We start from the raw sequence: 25669 nt of genomic DNA, 5'->3' as shown, positions 1-25669 counted from the left end.
AGGGTTGGTAGCGGAATGGGCGGGGTGTCTAGTGGTGGCTAAGATCTTTGAAGTCCTGTTAATGTGCTGTAATGAGCCAGAGATGAGAGGGTGGGTAATTACACATAAACTCCCGGAGTGCTCCATGTGAGCTCAAAAAAGCATGTACCCATCCGGCCTTGAGGAAAGAAAACAGGCCGGATATTTTCTGAATGCTTTGCTAAGAAAAAAAGTAAAATACTAATTCAGCTTCCACCACTACGCACACAACTCCATCTCTGTGTTTACAGCATTGGTTGACACCTCAGTAATAACGCTGACTCCACTCACCTTCTCTATCATCCAACCCACCCACTCCCCAACAGAGAAATTCCTGGGTCACCAAGCCCGCAGCTATGGCCAGCTCCTCTCCATCACCTTCACATCGGAGACCGCCGAGCTGCTCCCCGACCACGTCACCCTGCTCCTCGAAGGCTCCGGGATCGCCCTGTCTGCTGACCTTTCACCCCAACTAGTGCTTGACCATGACCCCGGCTTCACACCGCGGCGCTCCTTCGTTGTCAGGTACGAGATGCAGGCACAGTGCTGTCAGTTTGTGAGTCTGTGTGCATGTTTTTTTTTTATTATTCCTGTTGAACTCGAGTCTCTCTGGAAAATACCAAAGCGTTCGCCTCGGTGTGTGCATAAGGAATGGATGTCGGGATGTTTGTTTTTCTCTGCATCTGCAGGATCTCCCTCTTGCCTGACTCGTTCCTTGTTACAATATATGTAGCGTCCGCAGAGTACAGACTATCCAGGACACCCATGTACTGATTACAGCTCACCCACATTGACTGTGCTGTCATGGTCCCAGCAGAGGTTTTTGGGGATATGAATGTGGTGATGAGCCAGCTCCCCCGTGCACTGGCTGTCATGTAGATCTGGCAGGTACAGAGCAGCGACGGCGCCACATTTCCATTTTTACATTTTATACATTTAACAGATGGTCTCACCTCGAGTGACTTGAAATGTGAGCAGCAGTGGAATGACACGAGAGTCGCCAAAAGTGAAAAAAAACATGATACCAAGGGGGAATAACAGTCAGAGTTACACTTACACGTTACACTTAACTGACAAATTCATTGATCAAGGGAATAGAGGTGAATGAGGACAACACATTATAACAAGACTGAGTCGACAGTGGACACGGGGCACAGCGGTGGTTGTCACTCCCCAACCTGAGCTGTAAAGGTGCCAGCACATCTACCTGCCGGCTTTGACAGCTAGGTACGGCAACACCATTTGGACAAACCAGACACAGAAATGCAGTTAAACCGGATGTTTGTCATGTAAGTTTATAATTAGGGCCCGAGCACGAATCTCGTGCGAGGACCTACTGTATCTGTAGGCGGAATTCTTTTTATTCTCTTGTTTTAACATTTTACATCTTTTCATATTTTTTAGTAATTTTTATTATTTTTAATGAATTATTATGTGTAAATATTAGCATGTTAGCTCAATAGCTTCCAGGTCATGTGACCAACCGACTCAAAATCAGTGTGGGATCATGTAACTACACTGGCTGCATGAGATACGCCTCTTGTTTTTACGTTTTACATCTCTAAATATTTTTTATTAATTTTTATCATTTTTTATTAATTTTTGTATGTAAATATTAGCATGTTAGCTCAATAGCTTCAAGGGCCCCCTTATGGCTTTTCCCATTAATTTTTTTTCATTTCTACGCCTCGTACTTTATTTCACTAGTCCTACAGATTTAACGCCACAGACTTCACACTCACTAAATATCATCTTCAGACCTTGATGATGACACCTTGTCAAAAGCTTTTGCCTCCGATATACATATGTATCGTGAGCAGACGTACAAAAATACCCCTCGGCACCGAAACCCTCAGTCCAACAGGAAGTCGGCCACTTTGGTTCACAGCGGCCATTTTGTCAAACTTGAAGCCCCGCCTCCTACATGCACATACACTAACGAATTTCAGCACGCATAAGTATCGTGACCAAACGCACAAAAAAGCCTCTTGGACCCACAACCTCAGTCCAACGGGAAGTTTGCCATTTTGGTTCAAAGTTGAGATGTTGCCGCCATTTCCAACCATTTCCATGGCTCGTACTTTAATTAACTTGCCCTACAGATTTAACGCCACAGACTTCACCGTCACTAAGACTCATCCTCATACCTTGATGATGAAAAGTTGTAAAAAGCTTTCGCCTACGTTATTCCTGGTGGGCATGACAGTCTGAACTTTCAATGCTTGGCCACTGTAAGAGCCATGTCCATGTGTGATGTGTGTTGGACACAAACTGTCCACTAGGTGGCAACGTTGTGTTGTGGGTCAGCCTGATATCAATCAATCAGACGTCATTTATATCGCACATTTAATACAAATACAATGTAGCACAAAGAGCTTCACACATTAAAAGCAAGCACAACAAAACAGAAGTGAAACCAAAAGACACACACAGACACACTTTCTCTCACACATAACACATACATGCATTTCTGACAGAAGCTTACTGAGGCGCTATCTTTCACTCAGCTATGTGCTGTGACGACAAACATCATCCAATTTACATGACATTCACAGGCTGTTTTCTCCAAATCATACATTACAACATGACATATAATTGATGGGTGAGCTCTAGGGCCACATAGTGGACAAACTTGCCCTCTGCGTCTGCCCTCCGACGGCGCCACGGCCCGACGTACGTGGGGGGGCGAGGGCCCGTTCATCGCTGCTTGCAGCTTTAATTATAATTACATTTGCATCAGCATACAATTTGTACATATGTTTGGACTGTAAACGATTACAGTAATACGAATATTGTACGCTACACTACAACACCATTGTCTAGGATAATCAGCAAAAAAAAATTAAAAAGTCACACATTAATATTTTGTTGGACCGACTTTAGCTTTGATTACAGCACGCATTCTCCGTGGCATTGTTTTGAGAAGCGTGTACGCAGTGTCACAACTTTTATTTCCGTCCAGAGCTGCATACATTTTTGCGCCAGGATCTTGTATTGACGATGAAAGAGTGGGCTGCTGGGTAAAGTCCTCTCCAAAGATTCTCACTGGGGTTAAGGTCTGGACTCTGTGGAGGCCAATCTGTGTGTGAAAAAGATGTCTCGTGCTCCCTGAACCACTCTCTCACAATTCATCTTGGAATATGCCCCTTGCCATCAGGGAAGAAAAAATCCATTAACGGAAAAAACCTGGTCCTGGATGAAATCAGCTGACCTCGTGTTTTGGGCACATAACGTTGCTGAACCTCGACCTGACCAACTGAAGCAACCCCAGATCATAACACTGCCCCCACAGGCTTTTACGGTAGGCATTAGGCATGAAGGCTGCATCACTTCATCCGCCTCTCTTGTTACCCTGATGCGCCCGTCACTCTGGAACAGGGTAAATCTGGACTCATCAGACCACATGACCTTTTTGCATTGCACTGATAAGTAGTTTTCTTAAGGCTACACGGCTCTTTAGTCCTTATCCCTTGAGTTTTCTTAGTATCGTCTGTGTGGAAGTGCTCTTACTTCCACTATCAAACATAGGGGACCATGAATGTCTGAATCAAATGTTATTCCAATCCATCTGATAGTTGTTGAATTATTTCAGCCTTGGCCGACTGACACCACCATCATTAGAGCCAGGGCAGTAGCATGGCTGAAAACAGGTAAATATAAGATGTAAGGTAATCCTGTTGAAGGATCTCCTCAGACTGCAAACATAGGAAAGCTTTTATAATACAACGAGTGGAAAGAGGGACACATGAGGTACTTCTTTAACAGATGCAGCATGTAGGAGTCTGATGTTTTGGCCGTGGCGGGGAGGTCACTCCAATCCGGGAGGCAGAGGAGGTGGGTCTGGATGGAAGGATGACCAGGTCGCAGAGAGAAAAGAGAGCTAAGTGGAATACAGCGACAGCATGCAGGTCAGGAGGTGGAGGGTAGAGTGAGTCCATCGCCTGGAGGTACAGTAAAGGGCACCTGTGGTACCTTTGCAGCCCGATGTGCGAACACTAGGGCTTAAAATTTGGTACAAGCAGCGGATGAAATGAAACATTATTGATCCTGATGAAGAAAACTGGAGCACTCAAGGAGCATGTGAGGTGTGATTTTTTTTAGCTCATGATTAGATATTGAAGCCTGCAACCATGGTGACTTGTCAGTAGACAGGAAGCTGATAAGCTGTCTTATTACACTTTTTTTATGTAGATTAACATATACAGTACATATGGGGGTATAAAAAACAATTAAGCATAGTACACATGGCCAAAAATATTTTAATTATTAAAGAAATTATGAATGAAACTAAAGTATCGCAGTTCATAATAAAATAAAATTACACTTGAAAAATCCAACCTTGGAGGTTTTAATTTGTACATGTACAGAAAAGCATGAAGTCACAGCTCTGTTCTCGTTAGCAGGATGGATCCTAATGGGATTTGGTGTGTGTGTGCGTGTGCGTGTGTGTGTGTGTGTGTGTGTGTGCTCTTCACGCTGTTCAGAAACATACACACATGTGTATGGCATGGAGAGCTGCAGCCCACATGCCTTGGTGATTTTTTTCTATTTTAATGGCAAAGTTAAGTTTGAATTAAATATTTTCTCGGAGTTAAAACATCTCTGACCCACCGCAGCACTTTGCTGTTAACAGCTGCAGTTTTAAAATGTCTGAGTAGTTTCACTTAAACCAGGTATAATGCATATTGTGGCCGCCCACGCCTGCATGTAAAAGCACATTAGTTCTCTATTCAGCTCACATTCATACGCCTCCAGTTGCATGTGTACACAAAAGTGAACAGATGAACATAAAGCAATTCCATATGAGTGTTTTTTTCACCATATATGACAATGTATAACTAGCCCATATAACTGAAAATATATATGTTAAACAATTAAATATAACGTTGTGATAGGATCTCACTTACCTGCTCTAAATGAACATCACAAACGGACACACTGTCTCTTATACGATGTATGTCCTGATGTATGACATTTGCTGAATCAACAATAAGGCCCAGGTGGTTGAGATTTTGTTGTCGACAGCATTTCACAAAGTTCATAAAGTTTCTCCTGACTCAATCAATCACAAAATTGAACAACTGTTTTAGGGAGTCTGGGGAATTGTCTCGATTGGCGACAAAGAAGTCGCTTTTATTGGTTTCTGTTCACTGTATTTATAAACTGTGACACCTTTACAGTTGATGAAATGTTGTGCTGTTCCTTAAGTGTTTTCAGCTGTGCACTTGTGATCGGATCACTCAGGACTCATGTCTATACCGGGTCAGAACGAGGCCTTTGCCATACTTGAGCTGTTTATGTGTTTGGGTCTAGATGTGCGCTGATGTGAGCGGTGGCTGCATGGGGTACCTGATGAGGCCAGACAAATATAAATATTATTTCAATCTCGCATTCAGGTGTAGCTTTTATTATAATCCGAGGGCGATGGCACCTCTTTGAATGCTGCAGCAATCACCAGTTGGGTATTGTGATAAAGATTGCTGCAATCAAAATCAAGCTGCGACACAGTTTCTGTCACAGAGCTGATGGTGTTTACATTACCTGAGGCCGGCAGTCTGCCGTCGTTGCTTCCTCTGTGATTGTATTAAGTTCCAGTAATTTGTTGTTGTTGTGTTGTGCTTTAGGCAGTTTATTAGCATCTCTGTTTGGAAAAGTGAGACTACAGCACTGACTCTGACACAAGCCTGCATTCTGTCTTTACCAGTGGCGGACTCAGGATGTCTGAGGGGCAGGGGCGGGAAACAAAAAGGGCACTAAATGTATGCTGCGAGGCACCAATGCACAGGAAGTCACGACACTAGAAGGGCACGCTCGAGGACACTTTATCTTGTTTTATCTACCATACGGGCATCCGAGAGGACACTTGCTGTAGTTTTTTAAGCATGGGGACACCAAGGGAGGCGATTATTGAAACATCTTTGCACTCTGTTAATAAAAATGAGCTTAAAAACTAAAACAAATCAAAAGCAGCCTGAGGAAATATTTTGTTCATGTCTCTACATTCAGAATTGTTTTCATTTAGTCAAATTTGATGAGAAAAGATTAGATTTATGACACAATTTCAGTAATTTTATTAACTATGATATGACTTGTGATTTATTGACTTACATAACCATGTAGCCTATCCTGTACAGATTGTAGGGATATGAAGCATTTAAAGATACTCCGAGATATGACATCACAATAAGCAAAAAAATACCAGTGGAGGCACAGGCGAATTTTTATTGCAGAGTTAAAAAACCAAAGCTATTATGACACTTCACATCGTCCAAGGTTACAGTCTGTGCAGTGCGAAACTCCTTCTTTGTTGCTTCCCCACACAATGTTCTCTTCTCTTTTTGAGGAGTAACAGTGAAGGGAACTGTTGCCCGTCACTTTAATTGGGTGACGCAATCTCTTCACAACCACTTGAGACAGGAGGAACAATTACAGCAACCAGAAGCTCTTTCGGGAATACATATGTGCATGTGAGGGCTGTTTAAAGTCGGACTTAAATCTGCCTTTTTCCTGGAAGATGATTCACAATGCCTGCCTCACCGGCATACCAAAAAGGCAGACTGTGCTAGAACATCCTCCTTTCGTTTCTTATGATCCTCTGTGTTCTCAGTTCCAGTCCAATTTGTTGGCGATATTGCCCCTCAACTATTTGTAGGGCTGCTGGAAATCCTCTACCGGTCTCTTTCATCTCATGTTAGACTTCCGCCCGGTTCTCCTTGCCACAATTTGCTCCTGCAGGCCTTTTTTTTTTCCTTCCTGCCCTTCACGGTAAAGTGGTCAGTGACTGGAGGAGGAGGACTGAGGCTGAAGTGGCGAACCCTGGTGTGACGGCCTGTTGGGAAGCGGGCGGTGTAATCAGTCACATTGTTGTTGCGAGATCTCATCAGGTCCGTCGACCTGCGGGAGTGGGTGCAGCTCTCCACATTGAACCTGTTAAAAACACAGGCTTAAGTCATTCTCTCTATTTTCGTTCTCTTCCCCCCCTGACGTCTTTCTAGCCAGTAATCCCTCTCATCCCACTCAGCACCTCCTTCACACTGTTTTGTTGCAATTTGTCTTCAGTTCTGTTTTTCTATCTTTAATTCTCCTCCTCAGCACCCGTGGACCAACTTAACTTCCTCCCCGTAGCCAGCCCTGGACGGCCTCTTCCTCCCTAAGAAGGGATTTAATTTCTTTGTTTTCCAGGGTTTGTTTCAGCTGAACCACAGGAAATGGCAAACTGTTTAATGGAATTGAAGGGTCCGCATGGAAATTGACATGTTGCACAGCCAGGGAGCCGAGCATTGTCCTCCATGTGTGCTCCACGGGGTATGTTCCAGTCCATTAGCTCAAAACAGTCCTGTAGAGCCTTCCACATACTTTTGGGATCACACTCCTACAGTCTAGATAACAATGGGCAGCTGACTGTTAGCTGCTGCTGAAAGGAATTGAGAAAAAAAAAAAGCAGCGATATGTTAAATTTTGTAGAAGCTGAAGAAAAGGTACAGTAGGTTACAGCATGCGGAGTAAGTTGTGCTTTGCTTGGAGGGGAGTTGCACTAGTTCAGGTGGGAGATGATTAAAGCATGAGCGAAGTGCTGGCCAGAACCCTCAGTGAGGAGAGGTCTGACTTGATGGATGTTGTAAAGTTTAAAGCTGCAGGAGCGAGATGCGGTTGCAATGATGGGCTCACGCCGCAGTTGGTTGCCTCGAATCACACTGCAATTGTTGGCAGTTTGGCAAGGAGTCAATACACTCGTTCTGTTGTTCGCAGTGGTGGAAAACAGAGTTTGACAAAGGACAGTTCAGTCTTGTTGAAATTGGTTTCAGTGAAGTGGGTGAAAGAAGAAGTGCCCACTTCAGATGGAGCATCAGGTGATGGGAGAGACAGGCCGAATGTGTTGCTAGCGAAGGGAGGCTAGTACGACAGAATAAACCTTTCTCTGCTGTATTAGAGATGTGTACTTAATTTTGCTTCATGTAAACCGTCTATATTGTATTTACTGCATGTTTATTTAGCAGCATGGCTCTGGGGATTGCAGTGTTGGTCTGCTCTGTACAAATGTTTGGTCAAGACTATGGGATGAATTCTCATTAATGTTACATGCACGGGGCAACTTATAGGAAGAAATGCAGAGAAAAGCAGTTAGAGTAGCGAAGTCGAAAACTGTATTTTAAGAGTATATGCTATAAATGGTGTGAAAATAAAATGACAATAAATCAAATACACACCGAAATCTTGCAGAGTAAAGCTCCTGTAAGTGTTGATGTAGTTTTAGCTAACTTCCTGTCTGTTTTGCAATCCCCTCCCTCCTCTCTGCGTCACCACACCACTCATTTCTTTTTCTTTCTTTTGAAGGCAGCTTTCTCTTTTTCCACTTTCAAGTGTTTTTCTTTCCTCAGCCTGTTGTGTAGTATAAGCTGTCATCAGGAGCAATGTCACTGCAATTTGTAGTTTTTTTCCTGTTTTCAGCCATCGATCCTGCTCTCTGCATGTTCGCTGAGCGGACAGGACCGCCTCTTTAAGGAGTTCTTTGTCCTGATTGGATAAAGTTGGTAGGGATACCAGAAAATTCCTCTAACTTGTTGTAATTGACGTTTGAGTTGATTTGGTGAATGAGTCCGCAAACATTTGCCAATTACACACTTATCTTGGTTTTGTTGTTGGTCTCCTCTGTTGCGCCGCAATGATTACTCTTTAAATCAATTAGTGGATCAAAATAAAATTATTGCCAAGTATTTTGCTAATTATTTCAAGCAAAAAAATTTCAAGAAATTCTGGTTCCTGCCTCTAAAATTTAAGGATTCTTGAGAGAAGATGAAGAGTCTTTGGGTTTTGGACTGTTAGTTGGACAAAACAAGCGAATAAAGACGTCACTTTGGATTCTGCTAAATTGTAATGAGCATTTTTTCGCAATTTCTTTACATTTATAGGCTAACAATCAATCAATCGATAATGAAAACAATTATTACTTGCAGGCCTGCTCGAGCTCCTCGGGGAAATATCGCCTCTCTGCTAACTTTGCCTGTCGGCTGCTCTGTGCTGGGCAGCTGTAGCTGGATTTAACTTGTAAATATTTGACTTTCCGAGCTGATGAGAAGGTCTTGGATGCACCGTTAGTTTGCTTCCTGAGTAAGCTTATTATGTGGCAGAGGTACAGAATCTTGCTCCATCAGAGGATCCAGTGCCTGTACTGGGACACAGCTTGCCTCTTTCTGTCCCCTCCACCACTCCCATGCTCCTCTCTGGTGTCTGCGCACTGGTAATGAGTTTCCCCCGTAGCACCGAGAGCTCCGGCTAAAGAAGCTCTGTGGTTCCCTTTTTCCGAAATGCACTGGAGCTTGGGGGACAGAGATTGTCATTAAGTCTCCCTCTCCGGAGAAGTTCTCCACAGATCTCATTACACTTCTCAGGTACATGCACAGATGCACTCCACTACGTACTCTATATCATTCCCTCATGCTCCCTCTGTCTCTTACCGCCTCGTACTACCACACACTCGTACTCGCACATGCAAACATGTGAAGAATTAGTGCAACTGCGAGCTTTCACACAAACACATGAATCCATACGGCCATCTGGCAGTGCGATTTGCAACAATCCCATGTAACATATGCATGAAATAATGTAAATGGGAACATACGCATTTACGTGTTTTGCTAAAGGCACGCGAAAGCATAAATAAACATGAGAAGGAAACACGCACACGCACACACACAAACACATCCGTCTCGACTGACAGCATCAGCATTCACTGCAGGTAAATATGTTAACCTGTTAAGTGGCTGTGTGCACCCACCTGGTGCAAAGATCATTTCAAAATCAGATGAAGGAGAAACATATGGATGCGCTGGGAATGCGAGCGGAGGGGATTTATGAAAGGAGGAGGTGAATGGCTTATATAAGGTAGCATCCACTCTTCTCTCTGATGTTCCCTCTATTCACATTCTGTTCCCATGAAACCAGTAGGCGGGGAGGTTTTATTGCCTTGCTTGTAGCTGTATGTGTGCATCTGCAGCATGCAAGCATAAAATGTATGCCATGAGGAACCCCTCAGACACTCAGCTTCTTTTTTTACAATCGACTGATAAACGTTGAACATCCAGCTAGTCACTGCTGATCAGCTGTTCGCTCTTTTAACTGCCAAAAGTGTTTCAGGAAATTGCTCATATGAATCCCTTAAAAGGTACGAGCCAATTTGCAGCAGTCAGCAGAGTGCTAGTAGTAGCGCGGGCATGCGGTCCATCTGGCACTGAGCTCATTTCTGTCATGTTTTGAAAATTCACTGACTTTGATCATAGATCAGGGTCAGCTGAATATATCGAACACAGAGCAGAATGTGCTGCCAAAAATGAAAAAAGGGCAAAAAAAAACTTTTTGCTATAGGTGACTGAGCAAGGCAGGAAGAAACATGGGATTACTACATGCCCGGGTAAGCCTATGAATTATTTTTGATTTATTAAGCCAGGCCAGGAACTCTGTTCTTGTGCTGCTTGGATTCACCTTTTTCAGGACCAGGACTGTTTCAAAACAAACAAATATTTAATAACAATAATTACATTACAGATGTATAGATTTTTATATATGGATATTTTAGGTTGCCGTAGAAAATTCACTTTCTTATCATGAACAAGCAGGTTGTGTTTTCACCCATGTCTGTTGGTTGGTTTGTTGGGTTGTTGGTCGGTTTGTTGATTGGTCTGTTTGTTGGTTGGTCGGTCGGTCAGTCGGTCAGTCGGTTGGCTGGTTGGCTGGTTAGTCTGTTGGTTGGTTGGTTGGTTGGTCGGTTGGTTTGTCAGCAGGATTTAAAACAACTATTTAACAGCTTTCAACAAAACTTGGCTGGAGGATGGGTCTTGGCCCAGAATATACTCCATTAACTTTTGGTGCTGATCCAGGTAAAAGGGCGGATCCGGGAACTTTCTCTAACCTTCTTTAACATTGCGAGATAGGTATAGAAAGAAACCCTATTCCCTGAGAAGACATTTCTCAGGGAATGATCACATTGAGAACAATCCTTTCATACCCAAACAAATCAATGAAGTTGATGTGGCAAAACAATAAATACATATATATTTTCCTCTATTTTCAATTGAGTATATTTCAGAAATGATCAGCAAATAACCAACTTTTTTTGGAATGGGAAAAATAAAAAATGTGGAAGTCTGCTCTGCCCTTCAGAGTGATATGTCACATTGCTTGGATCAGTGTAAGGACATGTAGAAAGGAAGGGGTAACAACCAAGCTTGTTAGCTCAGAGCTAGTTGGTTCATGGGCAAGCTTCACTTAAACAGCGGGTGTCCATATTTTTATTTTATATTAATACAAGGTTTAAATAATTAAAATGTAATTTTTCAAGGCGGACGGGATCAATTAGAATATGCTATTTAGATATGCTAATAACGTGCCCCATACGCGTATAATTTGTGTAACTCATTTGTCTTACTTTCATGCTTGCTTATCCTCCCAGTACCTCATCGTTCTTTCTCTTCCTCCGTCACTCACGCACCGTTTATGTCTCGCTCACCTTGTATCTCTATCTCCGCTCTGTCTCCAAGGGTACGCCAGTGTGTGTGTTTTATTTGTGTATGTGTGTGTCCGGTATTCTTTTGGGCTTTTCTCTCCTGATGATCTCCTCTCATCCTCAGCGGAGCAGGGCTTAATTACAGCGTGGCTCGCCGCGCTCTGCTTGGTGCTGATTAAAAGGGACACCGATGCTCTATAGGGAGAGCCTGACTGGGAGTTTGTTCACTTTCATGCACACTCTGCTTATCGCTGTCTGACCAGCTCCATTACCATGGCTTTGAGGCCCAGTTTGTAATTGCCTCTCTTTATTACTGCGCCTACATGTCAGACCAGAGAACGAGGACCCGCCGCATCAGTGGAGGGTCTGTGTGGCAATGTACACACACACACACACACACACACACATAGCACACATGACAGAGGCCATGCGCAAAATAAAGCATTTTGAAAGTAATTTAGTGTCGGGCTCAGAGATCAGCCGACCTAATAAAATAGAGGCCATCGAACACTCACAAATGAAAAGGCTGATGTGGTCAACAGTCTGAATTTATTTTGCACTTTTATGGTTCTTGCCTGTAATTACAAGGTTCATGTATTATAATTGGGGCACCAATTTCAAATAAGGTGCCCTTTTTAAGTGTGGCTTATAAGTTGTCACACATCCCTTTATTAATATTTAAACAAGGGTAAAAGTCTGTGAGGCCAGTTTACTCATACCATCAGAAATGCTTGTTGGACGGTCAAATAGATCGGGAAACCCCCTCCCCCCGGCACCTTTCTGACGTCGTATTAGAGGAGGGTTAAAGAGAGTGCACCGCGTCTTACTCTGAGAAGCAGAGAGGAAAACGATTGGCGCCACAAAATGCAACCGAGGGCTTAAACTGCCTGTAAACAAATGTACAAAATGCATTGTCGCAGTGGTGTACTCTCTCTCTCTCTCTCTTTCTCTCCGTCGTGCTGTGTGATGAATCGGGCACCAACAGCCGTTTATTCTGAGAACAGATTCAGTCCCTCACAGCCAACTTCACATTATCTACCTCCAGAAATTGCACAGGGACGACAGGATGTTACAGATAAACAAAAGGTGCATAACAGTATAGGTATTTGAACAGATACATAATACGTCCCTTGCAGCCAACTTTGAAATAATGAGCTCCAGCAATCGCTAAAACACAGAGAGAAACAAATGCCGCTGTAGTTAGACCACATAGAGTTTTCATGAGGTTACAAGCAAGCTAGTAAACTCACCGATAACCTAGTAAATACTCCACAACAAACCAGTTTCATCACATTATCATTTGACTACAGATTATGACGAATAAAAATGCTCGACGCCCACAACATTAGCACGTGGAGCGTCAGGATCCTACAGTTTTCCCATTCTTCCTGTTAATGCCTGTTGCCTTAAATCACATTTGTCATCCCAGAGGCTCAATTTTTCAGTTCAGCAGCTCATAAAAACTTAATTCTGGGTTCTTTAACCTGTTGGTAGTCAGCTGTTTGCTAGCAGACAGAAGTGACAAGGAGGCACCTTCAGACAAAGTCAGAGAAGAGTGATGGATTTTTGTTCCCCCCTCCAGGGTGTGCAGGACTTAATTGCACTTTGTCTCTATGGCTGGATCTAGACTGTATTGACTTTAGGAAGTCTAGACAGCAAAAAAAACAAAAAACACAAAAAAAAGCACTAAAATAAGATTTTGCAAATCAGATCCAAACCAAATTTAGTGATGGTTTGAAATGCGATTCAAATCAGATTTCTACGGATGCATCTGTGGACGTTCTGGCCGCTCATAATGGATTTCAAAGTGTCTTTTGTGTCACTTGTCAAAATGTCAAACGTCAAATCCAGACTCGGGGAAGTGCATCAGTGAGCAGCAGCTGAGACAACACAGAAAATGACAGTCTGTGGGCAATCACCCCCGACTTGACTGCATGTTTGTTTGGAGAGCGAGATGATGTAGCTCCATTTTGCATTCTTACATTTGGTATATCTGCATCATCAGTGTACGTAGTGACTGTCTCCTATGTCGGGCAAATAGGTTGATGATGTCTGGAAACAAAAATCTGATGTGATCACATGTAAATACAAGTGCAGACGTCTGAACATAGGCTGTGTTGACTGGTGATTTTTGACCAAATGATGGCACCGGATGAAAAGTTAATTCACCAGAGTTGTTACAGTTCACCCTGTGGGAACATGAATGACCGTACCAAACTTCATGTACTTCATTAAGTACAGTGTGTTTCAAACAATACAGTGATATCCCTGCAGCTGTGGTCTTGATATAAGTTTCAGAGTCCTTTCTGTCCGATACTGAAACGAGGCCGAGTGAAAGTGCGGTCGATTCTGAGACGAGACCGAGACCTTGAGCACTACAACACTACGTCCGTGGCTTAAAAGTAATATACTGAGGCCTTATAGCTGGGTTGTAAGCCATTGATAAGAATAACTCATGGATTGCCAAAGAATCTGTGGCATTGCGCCTCTTTACTGGTCTCTATCCTTTTTCCTCCTCTAGCAGGAGACAAGTGCTTTTTTTTTTTTAGCTAGCCCTTGAATTTGTTGCGAAAATCCCAATGGGGCTTTTTACCCTAACCCTCTAGAACACAGCTGTGGAGCATCTGGACCAAAATCCATCTACTTAACATCTTATTAACATTTGTAACCACAGACTAAAAGGCCCTTTAAGAGCACGAGAAACCTAACTGTTAGGCACCATAGATTAGAAAGTTTTACCTGTAATCCTGTTTATGAAGATTCACAGTGCGCATTCCTTTATGCTGCTGCTCCTCAGCTTTGGGACCTACACAGGATCCTGGGAGAAGATGATTTAACCCAACGTAGCCCTGTGTGGAGCTGACACAGCACCTCTCATCAAGATGGAGAGAGTGCACGATAGCTGGGATAAAACAGGCAGATGTCAGCTGTGCAGCATGGCTTTGCAGAACATCCTTCAGCAGATGGCAAAGCTCAATGATCAAGACCCTGAATAGGTGTTGAAGTCAGCACATTTACATTTTTCTTCGCACTTTGTGTGTGTGCAGGTAGTTCAATAGATAGTCTGCCATAAAAAGTCAAGCTGTGACATGGCATTTATTATCTGCTCAGTTGTAGGAAGGTAATTAAATAGCTATAAAAAAAAAACAAGACACTCCAGTTATTCATAAATCAGCCACGTACACACATTAACTTCACTTAGGTTTTTTTGTTCCTGTAAAATGTGACGGTTTAGTTGTTCAGCGCGGCACAAACACACTGTAAATGATGTGTTTTCTGTCTTCTCGTTTCACAGGCTCCATGAAAGTGAGATGAGATTCAAACCTGCGCTGTCTGCCTTTGATTTCCAAAATCTCCTTTACAACCTGACAGCTCTCAGAATCAGCAACGCTGGAGGACACAACTGTAAGTGTGTGTTTGTGTGTGTAAAGATTGCCATTAATGCAGGTGACACGGAGAGTTCAGGCTCTGTTTCGCTTGTTATTTTAAGGGTGTTTGTCTTTTTTACTTGACTACTGTGTCCTGTATGTGCTGCACTACAATGACAGTTTGTTAACACACTCAACGCATTATTACTGACTTTTATCACTGTGCTTGTGACATACCTCAGCGGCGTTATAGTTGAGTAAAAGTACAGATATTGTGTGAAAATATTATGTGATAGTCACCAATATGAATAGTATTTGAGTAAAAATCTTACAAGTATCTGATATCAAATGTACTGAAGTATCTATAGTACAAGTAAAAGTAAATTACACATGTATTTATATGTGTGTATATACTGTACACTGTGGTTATAAATTAATATAAAGATTCTCTACTTTGGCTCTGATGCAGCATGTAATCAGCAAAGTAACTAGTAACTAAAGTTATCAAATAAATGTAGTGGAGTAAAAGGACAGTATTTGCCTCCAAAATGTAGTGGAGTGTTAAGTTTAAAGTAGCAGAAAATGGAAATACTCAAGTAAAGTACAATTTTTAGGTATTTGTACAGTACTTGAGTACATTTACTTAGTTACATTCCATCACTGGTTAGAAGTGTAAAATATGTGTTACCCTCTGAATGGGGCTTCTGTGCGTAATAAGTATTTTTACTTATGATACATTAATTACATCTTGCTGAAAAATACTTTTAGTTAAGTAAGGTTTTAAATGCAGGACTTTTCACCTGTAATGGAGTATTTTTACTAAAGATCTGTGTAATGAAGCATTGTACAAGGGAATGTAACAAGAAGTTGTATTTACTGTCAGTCTGTTAATTGACAGATGCAGCAGGTAATCTGTAAAGTAGCTAGTAACTAAAGTAATCGGCAATCAAATGTAGTGGAGTAAAAGTACAATATTTGCCTCCAAAATGTAGGGGAGTGGAAGTATAACGTAGCAGAAGATGGAAATACTCAAGTAATATACTAGCACCTCAAAGTACTTGAGTAAATATACTTAGTTACATTCCATCACTGTGTATACTATTAGAGCTGTAGGTGTTATTTATGCCTGAGTACACGGCCACGTATAAAAATAACACCAGCAGAATTCAAGTGCCACAGAAAGTTTCATAAACCTTCACGTCTATTAATAAAAAATACATTTTCATCGCACGAATTATTAAAGTTGCACAAAGACAGTTGCTAAAACAATGTCAGTGTTTGTATTCAGGGAATAGTTCAGCTGCTCCAAATCTGGCTCAGCAAAAAAACAACCCCCCAAAAAAACGGGACATTTATTCCCAGATGTTAGGAACTAGTTCTTGAAAACCTTCCTCTTATTTTCATCGTGTCCTTCCACTCTTTCTATCTGATAGTCTGCGTTGTAAAGTGCAGGAAGGATCTGAGAGGCATTACGGCGGATTAGAGCGCCAAGAAGACAGAACAGCTGGCCGAAATCGGCGGCTCTCTCACACATACTTACACCATTTTAATTAGTTGCTGGGCGCGGGCGTTGTGACACGCTCTGTTGTGTTAGTCCCGCGTGCACTTGGCACGCAAAAAACGGTCCGGACTGTGCGCACACAGAAGCAGAGGCGCGGTCATGCATATTCCTTCCTGTGGCCGCCCGCCCACGTGAACATGCAAACAAAAGTCGGGCACACAGTTTACACTGCATCCATTGTTCATCGCAGGGGAGAGACTCTGTTAATGATTTGTGTTCGGTCTCAAAATCATTCTCAAACAGCTTTCGGAGCGCCTTATCGCTGCAGGCTGCACGGCAAACTTTAATTTCACAATCCTATAACGCCGTCCTCTCATCTTTCTCCTCTCTGCCTCTCACATTCTCCTCGACTCTTTAAATTCCTCTCTGCACACCAGAGACAGTCTCTTATGACAGAAGTGTATTATTTTAATGACAGTATTGTCTTTGGACTATAAAGGCGGGCTCTGACAGCAGTCGCGGTAAAAGGGGCCTTTCATTTTCTCCGCCGCAAAAATTGAGTTGAGGAACAGAGAGGATAGGCATATTGGAGTTTATGAGGACTCAATGGCTTAATGGCTTAATGTATAGGTACCTAAGGAGACCTAAATTGTCATTGTCTGCGGGGCTGCAGTGAGCGAAGGGAATTAAAGTCTCCGCCGGTCTGACAAGGTTTCTTGGAGAAGGGATTGATGGAGAGAACTTTCGCAGCGTGACTTAAAATGAAATGTTTTTAATTAACTGAAATATGGGCTACAGTGTCTGAAACCGCTTTTAATTGCACATTTCCCTCCATTGAATGAGCTAATAGAATTCAGGAGGTAGAGGAGAGCAAAAGGGTAGAGGCTAAGGCGAGGCATGGAAGAGGGAAGAGGACAGCCGTGCCTACTGATTATCCCTCAGAGGTGCAAATGAACTGGGTTTCATCACCGCCGAAGGAACGTTTGGATCATGACTTGTTAGAAGTCAAGGTCCATCATCTCCTCTGGTTCTTCCACTCTCTAACCCCCTCACTGTTTCTTCCACTCAGATTTCCCTCATTACGCCGCCGCTCATTCACACTTGGTTTATTTCTCATCTGACAAAAGCTACATAGTCATATGTGCACAGCATATTCTATCTATGTATCCGCGGCTGTGGTTAGGAGAGCACAGGGTGAAAGGGATTCGGTTCAGGATGGCCTGCCCCCATCACTATTCATGAGAGGAGAGAGGGATCTGGAAACCCCACAGGAACTGCACGTCTGACATACCTCCACTGAGTCTCCTGTCTCCTTTTCTTCTCGTCTTGCTCTGCTGCAGTGATTTATTCATTTGCTATATCAAAGATTCCCCGGGTGACGAGCGTACGTGTGTGGGCGCAGGCGTGCGCACGTGCGTGTGCCAGCGAGCATTAACTGTGGCATTTACGGGCGTGTGGGTGGATGAATCTGTTATTGTGTGCGCGTGTGTGTGTGTGCGTGCGAGACTATAAACTGTAAACACAGGCCAGAACCTGTAATGAGACAGGGAGGGAGGGACAGCGCGGCAACAAATGCTAATAACCTACTGCTTAACGAGATACAGAAACCCACACACACTCACACACTCACACACACACAGACACACACTGCTGAGTCCAACGAAGAGCAGGTGCCCCCGAACACTTCAACAGGCTTCTGAGGCAACAATTACCAGTTTACTACTGATCTCTGTCAGCATCAGTTTTATGAAAAAGCACTCTTCCCCTCTGTCCTCCTCTGCAGACACGTCGCAGCTCACCCGGGTGATCCTGACCTCAGCTCTCATCCCCTCCGGTCCATCCAGCCCTCCCGCCCCGTGGGTGGAAACTTGTTCCTGTCCCCCGGGTTTTGCCGGCCAGTTTTGTGAGCGCTGCGCCCCAGGGTTCACCCGGGAAGACCCCGGCAGAGGACCTCTCTCGGCATGTGTGCCGTGCAACTGCCACCAACATGGATCCTGCCACCCAGAGACGGGTAATAAGCGAAACATTTACAGTACATTCGGCGTGTGCGCTGAATTCAAATGATGAAAAATAATATCAGAAGGGCATGATGGCTTTGGTGTCACTCGTGTTTATGTTTCAGTGACTCCTGCACATGTAGAGAAAGTCTTAAAAAAGCCTGAGTAAGAGTAAAATCATAAATCAAGTGCAGAACATTTTATATTTAAAGAAGAACTCCACCAGTTTTCCTTGCCAATGTCAATTTATTAGTCACAGGGAGTTGCTCCGCAGCCTGTGAAAGTAGCTGCACGATGTCTTCTTTGGCTTTGGGGGAACTCTGTCAAGTTTAAGAAAACATATATATCGTTACACTGGGGAAAGTTGCTGCAGCCTGTGACTATAAATGACTCAACAGAAAGTTAAGTTTGAAACTGTGGACTGTGTCCGAGATGGCTCCCTATTTACCATAGAGTACACAGTGTGTGCTTTATTATCCTGTTCAAATTCTGGACTTTTAAAATTTTGCCACCAGGCTATACAGTCGCTCTGAAACATTAAAACTTTGGAAGAAAAATAGTGGTGTCCACGGCATGCATTTTATTAACTCTCAGCATCAACTCTACAGCTGTTAGCAAGGACACCATCTGATGACGGTAAGCGTCGGAAATCTCAATTTATACTTACGTGGTTTCAGGCACGATCATTCATCAGTCAGGGACGGCCATCACACTGTCAAAGCACACATTTTTATAACATTTTATAACTCACATGACAGTGAAATCCCTCCAATCTCTACCATCCATCCCACATGATGTAAATGTGGCATAATGGAAGTTAAGTTGTCTTATGGGAAGTGTAGGATCCAGCATGTCTTGGAAGTAAAAGTCAGGATATCTGCATCAACTGTCGCCACAGACTTTCTACCTGTTTCTCTGCTCATGCTGCACTGATTTCAAAAATATTTGCGCACCAGTTTTATGAGAGGAGCATCTTTACAGCGTATATTTACAATCATCGACACAGATGATGAGATAAAGCACAAACAAATATTGCGTTTATACTTTTCAATGGAGTACGTTTCAGATATGACCCACAAATGATCACATCCTGTTTTGTTTATGTTTTACACAGCGTCCAAACTATTCTGGAGTCGCGGTTGCACTTGAAAGACGGAGTATGGTCAGCGCTCACCACTATTAGCCTTGGCTGTAGCAACAAGCGCTTCCCCAAATGTTAAACACGTAGTATGTTGTCGTATTATTATGGAATATTTAACGGATCCAAGTTGCTGGTTAGGCGATGAAGCCGTTCCCTGTGAAGCGCTCAGCCAGCGTTCAGTGAGATAAAGGATCATCAGATGTGTGCGTCTGAGAGCGCACAGGGAACAGAAAGAGACGCAGGCTGTTCCCGCTGAACCATTTTTCTGTGTCTTTCCAGAACTGACATTCAGTCATCATCGCTTCAAGGGAATGTAACTCAGTCATCCCTGAGGAGCATTGGCAAGCTATCACTCAAGCTGAGAACTGGATGGCTGTGCTAATACAGCAATATCCTCATTTCACACAACTAATCTGTATAATACCGGCTAAAACCAGGAGTGTGTCATTTTTGTGGGAGATAATAACAGCAGCTGCGGTATTCTTTTAGATTCTGCATCCTGAACGCAACGTCCTGTAAATGACAGAAGTAAAACAGCAGCTGCTGGTCGTGTAAACAAGTCAAAACCGCTTTGCAGTTATTTATATGTGTGTTTGTGTTTCTGTGAGTGAGTGCTACGCGCACTATCTGTCGTTCTCTCCTGAAGTCTTCTCCACACTATCTCGCTCTCGCAGCTTTTAAACATGTCTCTCCATCTCACCAAGAGCAGACAACTCTCCCATCCAAGGTCCCACCCTCCATCTTTTATCTTTCTTCAATCTCTTTCTTCCTCTCTATCCCTCCCTCCTACCCTCAGCCTTAAAGTATCACAGATCTGACCTAGTTAGGAGATGCCTGAAGCTTTTGGCTGTGAGTGTGTGTTATGTTTGCGACTGTGCGCGCGTGTGTGTGTGTGTTTATATGACTGTGTGTGAGTGCGTCTGAGGTCCGGAAGCAAGTCTGGTATCACTGCCTGCCTGCCTCCCCCCTAATTAGACTTGTTAACCGCCTCTTGGCTAATGATGTCTAATTTGCTTGCAGATTTTCTGTGTCTCTTATGCCTCTTCTCAATCTGGATGTCTCTCTCTCTTTCACACACACACACACACACACACACACCGACACACTCACACTTGTTCTCTCTGCCTCTCCTTGTTCCCCAGACTCCCTGTTCAGCCTCTTGCTGTCTTCTGCCTCCTTCATCCTCTCAGCTAGGATTGCACCTGCTCTCCCAAGTCACCTTGACTTTGTTTTTAGAGTCCTCGACTCCCTTCTGTGCAGACTCGTCTCAAGTTCCCACTCCCCGTGTGCCGTCCTGTCTTTTTAATTTCATTTGTTTAAGGATCCAAAATTCTGGTTCTTTCATGCCACGTGTAATTTGTAAGTGCTGCTATGTAGAACAGGATTCGGGGCCAACCATGAAATGAGCGAGCAGGTGTGAAAGAAAAACTGAAGAAGTCAGTTTTGTTTTTCCTGTTCTTGGAGAGGATTGAAAGTGTCAGACGAAAGGAGAGAGTTTTCGGGGCGATCCGAGCGCAGACGTGCTCGTGTTCTTGATTATTTATAAATGAACCTGTCTAACTTATGTGTAAACCAACTTGGCGACTTGCCATCTTTGGTTTTTGGAGCCAGAAGTCACCATATTTGGACAAGAGGGTTGGGAGGATATTCTCACTGGATCTGACTGAGAACCCAAGGACACAATGATGTAGCAAATTGTCACTCACAAGGTAGCCATGACCGAAAGCATACCCAGCTTTATTGTCTATTTTACACAAAGTTGGACCATGATTTACAAAAATTAGCATCATTCTGTATTGAGGGAGACTTTAAACTAGTGATTGAGACCATAAACTCATTGGGGAAATGCTTACTGAGGTAATAATTCAAGTATTTTCTCATAAGCTTACACACAGTCAGACTTCTTTTTGAAACCTGTGGAGTTGACTCCTGCAGGCCATGAGAAAGAATGCAAGGGCCTTACATGGTCATAACTGCAATCACCCACTCCCTTCATTTTCATGATTACTACGACTTGTTCTCCAGACTGTCTCCATCATCCGGAGACTTGGCTTACGCCAGACGAGCTGTGCTTACGAGCGAAAAGAGTGTAATTAAAGAGCAAAACACTTTAAATCACTCATTGGCTGTTGCAGGCTCTAGGGCATGCATATAAGTCAATCAAATGTCTTACATCTCAGGATCTCTGGTGAGGGATGATGAACGAGCCGTGGACGGGGAGACTCAACGTACTCCGGTGGTAACTCAGTTCACATCGACGGTAAATGCAAATAACTTTGTTCTTGGCGAGAGAACCATCTGGCACGGCTGTGAAGCTGAACTTGAACTGAACTCAAAAGACCCTTTTCTTTATCCATTTCTGCTCAAGGAGGTTCGTTTTCACTTGCCATCCACAACGTAACTGCTGCATCGCCGTCTGATTTCACAAACTACCGAGCAGGCCGAGGGTCATAACATGCGTTAATCGCGCATCAAAAAAATTAACGCCGTTGAGAGGAATTTGCGTCAACGCGCTATTATCGCGTTAACTTTGACAGCCCTAATATATATATATATATGTGTATATATATATAGAAATACACACACACACACACATGCTTCTCATTGTGTTTTTAAATATTTACATGGCACAAGTGCCATGCAAGTGATGAATGAGTGTTAAATATGGAACAAGATGTGTCCTCTGAGTCATGGATCAAAATTCCCCCGTGTTTTGTCCTCTGGCATGAAACTCTCGGGTTGAATAGCAGCTGCCTGTCAGGAAAAGGCGGCTCGTTAAAATTAGCCTTTCTCTTTCAAATGGATGGTGGCATGTCATCTTCTGAAGGCCTGCTGGCTTGTCTTTAATAAAAAAGAAGGAAGGAAGCAAACAAACAGCAGAAGCTCTCCATAAATCTATAAGTTCAGGTCAAGGGGAACTATCAAAGTAAGTCGATTAGAGACACCCTGTTCATCATTTGTCACCACGAGGGCGGACCAACCTGCTGTTTCTCCTATCAGAATCTTAATTGCTGTATAATTACCTAACGACTTCTATCATCATGCAGGGTGTGCCCACAGACAGAACTGGGCTTGAGTTTATTCTGTGGCTGCCGAGGGAAGCTGCAGCCAATGGTGCATCATAATCATGATTTATTAACACTCTCTAAGTTGTGTCGGTTCTATTTGCTCTAGCGCAACACAACAGATTGGAAATGATAATATTTGTGGTGGGACGAGCAAACTGCAATTTTCTGCCGAGCTCCGGTGCCGCAGGGCTGATGAAGTCAAACATATGTCCTTCAGATACAAAAAAAAAAAAAAAGAAAGCTGTGTGTGACGCATGTGTTTTCACAGTTTTGGACTGTACATTTTTATTTCAGCGTTGGACCGGACATGCTTTCGTTCCAAATCTGGCAGAGGCCATAATTCATACGCTTTGAGGGAGAGTGTTGAAGGAAGGAGAGAGAGGATTGTTACGTATAAATAAAAGCGAAGACACTCCATTTTCTCAGCAGCCCACACTGCAGGGGAGTGCTCATTAATCAGCCAAACAAATGAAACACATGATGCTCTTGACACTGTAGTCTCTGCTGGGAATTGAGCATTAGGGTGCTGTATTAGAGCTCTCTGCTCCCTAATAGACTGGAGTTAGTCCTCAACACTGAACCACACTTGTACTTACATCTTCAGAGGACAATGTCATGTAAGTATGTGTCTGAACAAAAAATGACTGATGGGGCAATTAGAGGGCAAAGTCAACTGTTGTGCAATAACCCGATTCCAATATACCACTTGCCCATTCCTCTTGGCCCTACCGCTGCATTTTGCGGCTTCACGTTAAAGTGAATACGAGGAACTTCTCTATTTAGCAGCTCCTTTCTCTGTTAGAGGTCATCTATAATCATCAGAGGAATCCAGAGACTGTTACATAAACTATGTCTTCAATGCATGATGGTCCTTTTGTTTATAACAAGCATAAAACATGTCTCGGTACCAACCAGCTAGCTAGTTCTACCCATTGTTGTTGCTGATTTGTGCATGACAGCGTCACAATGTCGACTGTGCACTCCCGCAGTGATGTCAGTCCAGACTGGCGAGGTAGGAATACTGGTTGTTCTGATTAGCCTATAAAGCACTGCTAGCTTTCTGTTGTGATTGATGACTTGATTGATAACGTGAAGTTGTGAGCATCCATTAGCGTCCTTGCTTTTTCACCACAGCTGAAGACGGCACATTCAAAATGTCCGATCGCATCTATTTACGTTAACGTCATCGACGTCTACTGATGTGTTTGGGGGTCTTGAAGGGTTGTCCCATTTAGTGGAGTGAGATTTCAACCTTAACTCCTTGTAACTACGTTCTGAGGGGCAAGAGGCCACTCAAAAAATGGCGAGAGGGAGTAAAATTTGGAAATGGGACTGAGCCGATTCCTTCTGTGTATCCAGACGCAGCTCTGTCCTCAGTGAGACACTGACTCAAGCAAAAAGAGAGACTACACATTTTTTTTTACAGGAAGTCTGTGTTCCTGAGGTGTGAAAAGTATTTACCAGGCAGGGAGGGTCTTGTTGCATTACAGTAAATGTATGATCCAGTCAGGATAGCTCAGCCTCTAGTGTTCTGATTTTGACAGTTCATTTTTAGCCATGCTAGCTTGCGGTGCGGCTTTAGGGGGATGCAATGTCAATCTGTACATCGGTCTGCCAACCACTGAAATATCCCAACAACCACTGGATGGATTGGTTATGAAATTTTGTGCAGACATTTGCAGGCTTAGTTGAAACAACTTTGGGGATCATTTACTGTTTATCAAGTGCACATCATCACATCAAAATGTAAATTGTGTCCAGTTTATGATAAAATACCTGGAAAAGTAGAGACATTTCCGTAAATCTAGTAGTTTAAAGAATGAGAAATGTCCAAGTTGTGTGGTGGTGGGGTGGTTGGATGGGTCATACGCTGGACTTTCCCTCGTATCCATGTCAATGAGACATTATTAATGAGAAATCACATATTGATTAGGTTAATAGCCCATTAACGGTTAGTCCCAATCATTTCCAATTCATCACCTGCATGAAAACATTTTGTCGATTCCTCTCATGTGACGCGCACCAAAGCATTAAAGATCTGAAGGCGTGAATCGATGTGGATCCAAGTGATCGGTGTCTGTACATGTATTGACTGTAAAAAAATGTTTTTTCAGTTTTATCTTTTTAAAGCAAATGTAGCTTTTGTTTCTGGTAAAATGTTACAAATGTTATTATATTATTATTACTTTAAAATCTAAGCATTGGTTTAATTCTAAAGTAAAAACTATACTTAAATGTAAGAGTAAATATTAGCTTTTTTCCCAAATGAAAGAAATTAAGTTTGGCGTGTAGTCTTCATGAGAAATTATCTTTTTACTTTGTGTGAATGTAAACAGCCGAATTATAAACATAATTTGAGAAAAAAATAGTAAATTTAGCTGCAAATCAGAGTCCAAAGTACCTTTTTTTTCACTGTGTGCTATGGATCATTTGCCCAATGCAAAGACTAGGTGATGTTAAAGATAATGTTTAAGATGTCTGTTAAAAGGACCAAGAGATACCAGGTTTCCTGCACCACTGCTGCCATTCACGCTCTAAATTGTCGTCTGTAAATTGCTCCGTTGCAAAAATTGCTTCGGCTGTTTGGTTGTACTTTGACTCGGATGCTGAATGAATCGCCAGCTCAACCTCCCAGCATCGTACAAAAACACTTTCCTGTGAGGGGCAATGAAAATACCTTGAACTTCCAGTTAAACCACATCTAGCAATTATCTTGTGGCCAATAGCAAGCTGCATTCTGCTGACCACAAATACCTGGACGCAGCACGTGCATCTGCTCTACAAACCCCAGAATGAATACGCTCTTTCTGTTCTTTTCTTCTGTTTCATAACAGCATATGCTTGTTTCTCACTTTGACATTTGTGCGGGGCCAAATTTTTGAATAATGCACAGTGGTTTTGCATAGCTAAATGTCGCGCCCACTGCAGTTCTGGTGGAGGCGGCCCTTTTTCTTTTTTTTTTTTTTTGCTGTCTTGGTCTGTGAAGGGGAACGGGGACCACCAGGGGCTCCTCCAGCAAAATACATTGAAGTCGGCCTAATAAAGGCCATAAACCCAGAGTACCTGTCTCATTGCA

General features: G+C 43.0%; 1 protein-coding gene across 2 annotated transcripts in view; it reads left to right on the top strand.

Moving 5' to 3' along the window:
* lamc3 (laminin, gamma 3) overlaps positions 1–25669 on the top strand; it is a 124798-nt gene that overhangs the window by 72256 nt on the left and 26873 nt on the right. For both annotated transcript variants that reach the window (XM_084383019.1, XM_084383020.1), the window contains exons 12-14: positions 345–543; positions 14814–14923; positions 18171–18398. In XM_084383019.1, coding sequence (XP_084239145.1) covers positions 345–543; positions 14814–14923; positions 18171–18398 — 537 coding nt within the window. The remainder of the gene's footprint in view (positions 1–344; positions 544–14813; positions 14924–18170; positions 18399–25669) is intronic.

This window comes from Pagrus pagrus (genome assembly GCF_965226575.1).
Source record: "Pagrus pagrus genome assembly, chromosome: 19".
Lineage (NCBI taxonomy): Eukaryota > Metazoa > Chordata > Actinopteri > Spariformes > Sparidae > Pagrus > Pagrus pagrus.
This window is presented reverse-complemented; position numbering and strand designations above follow the sequence as displayed.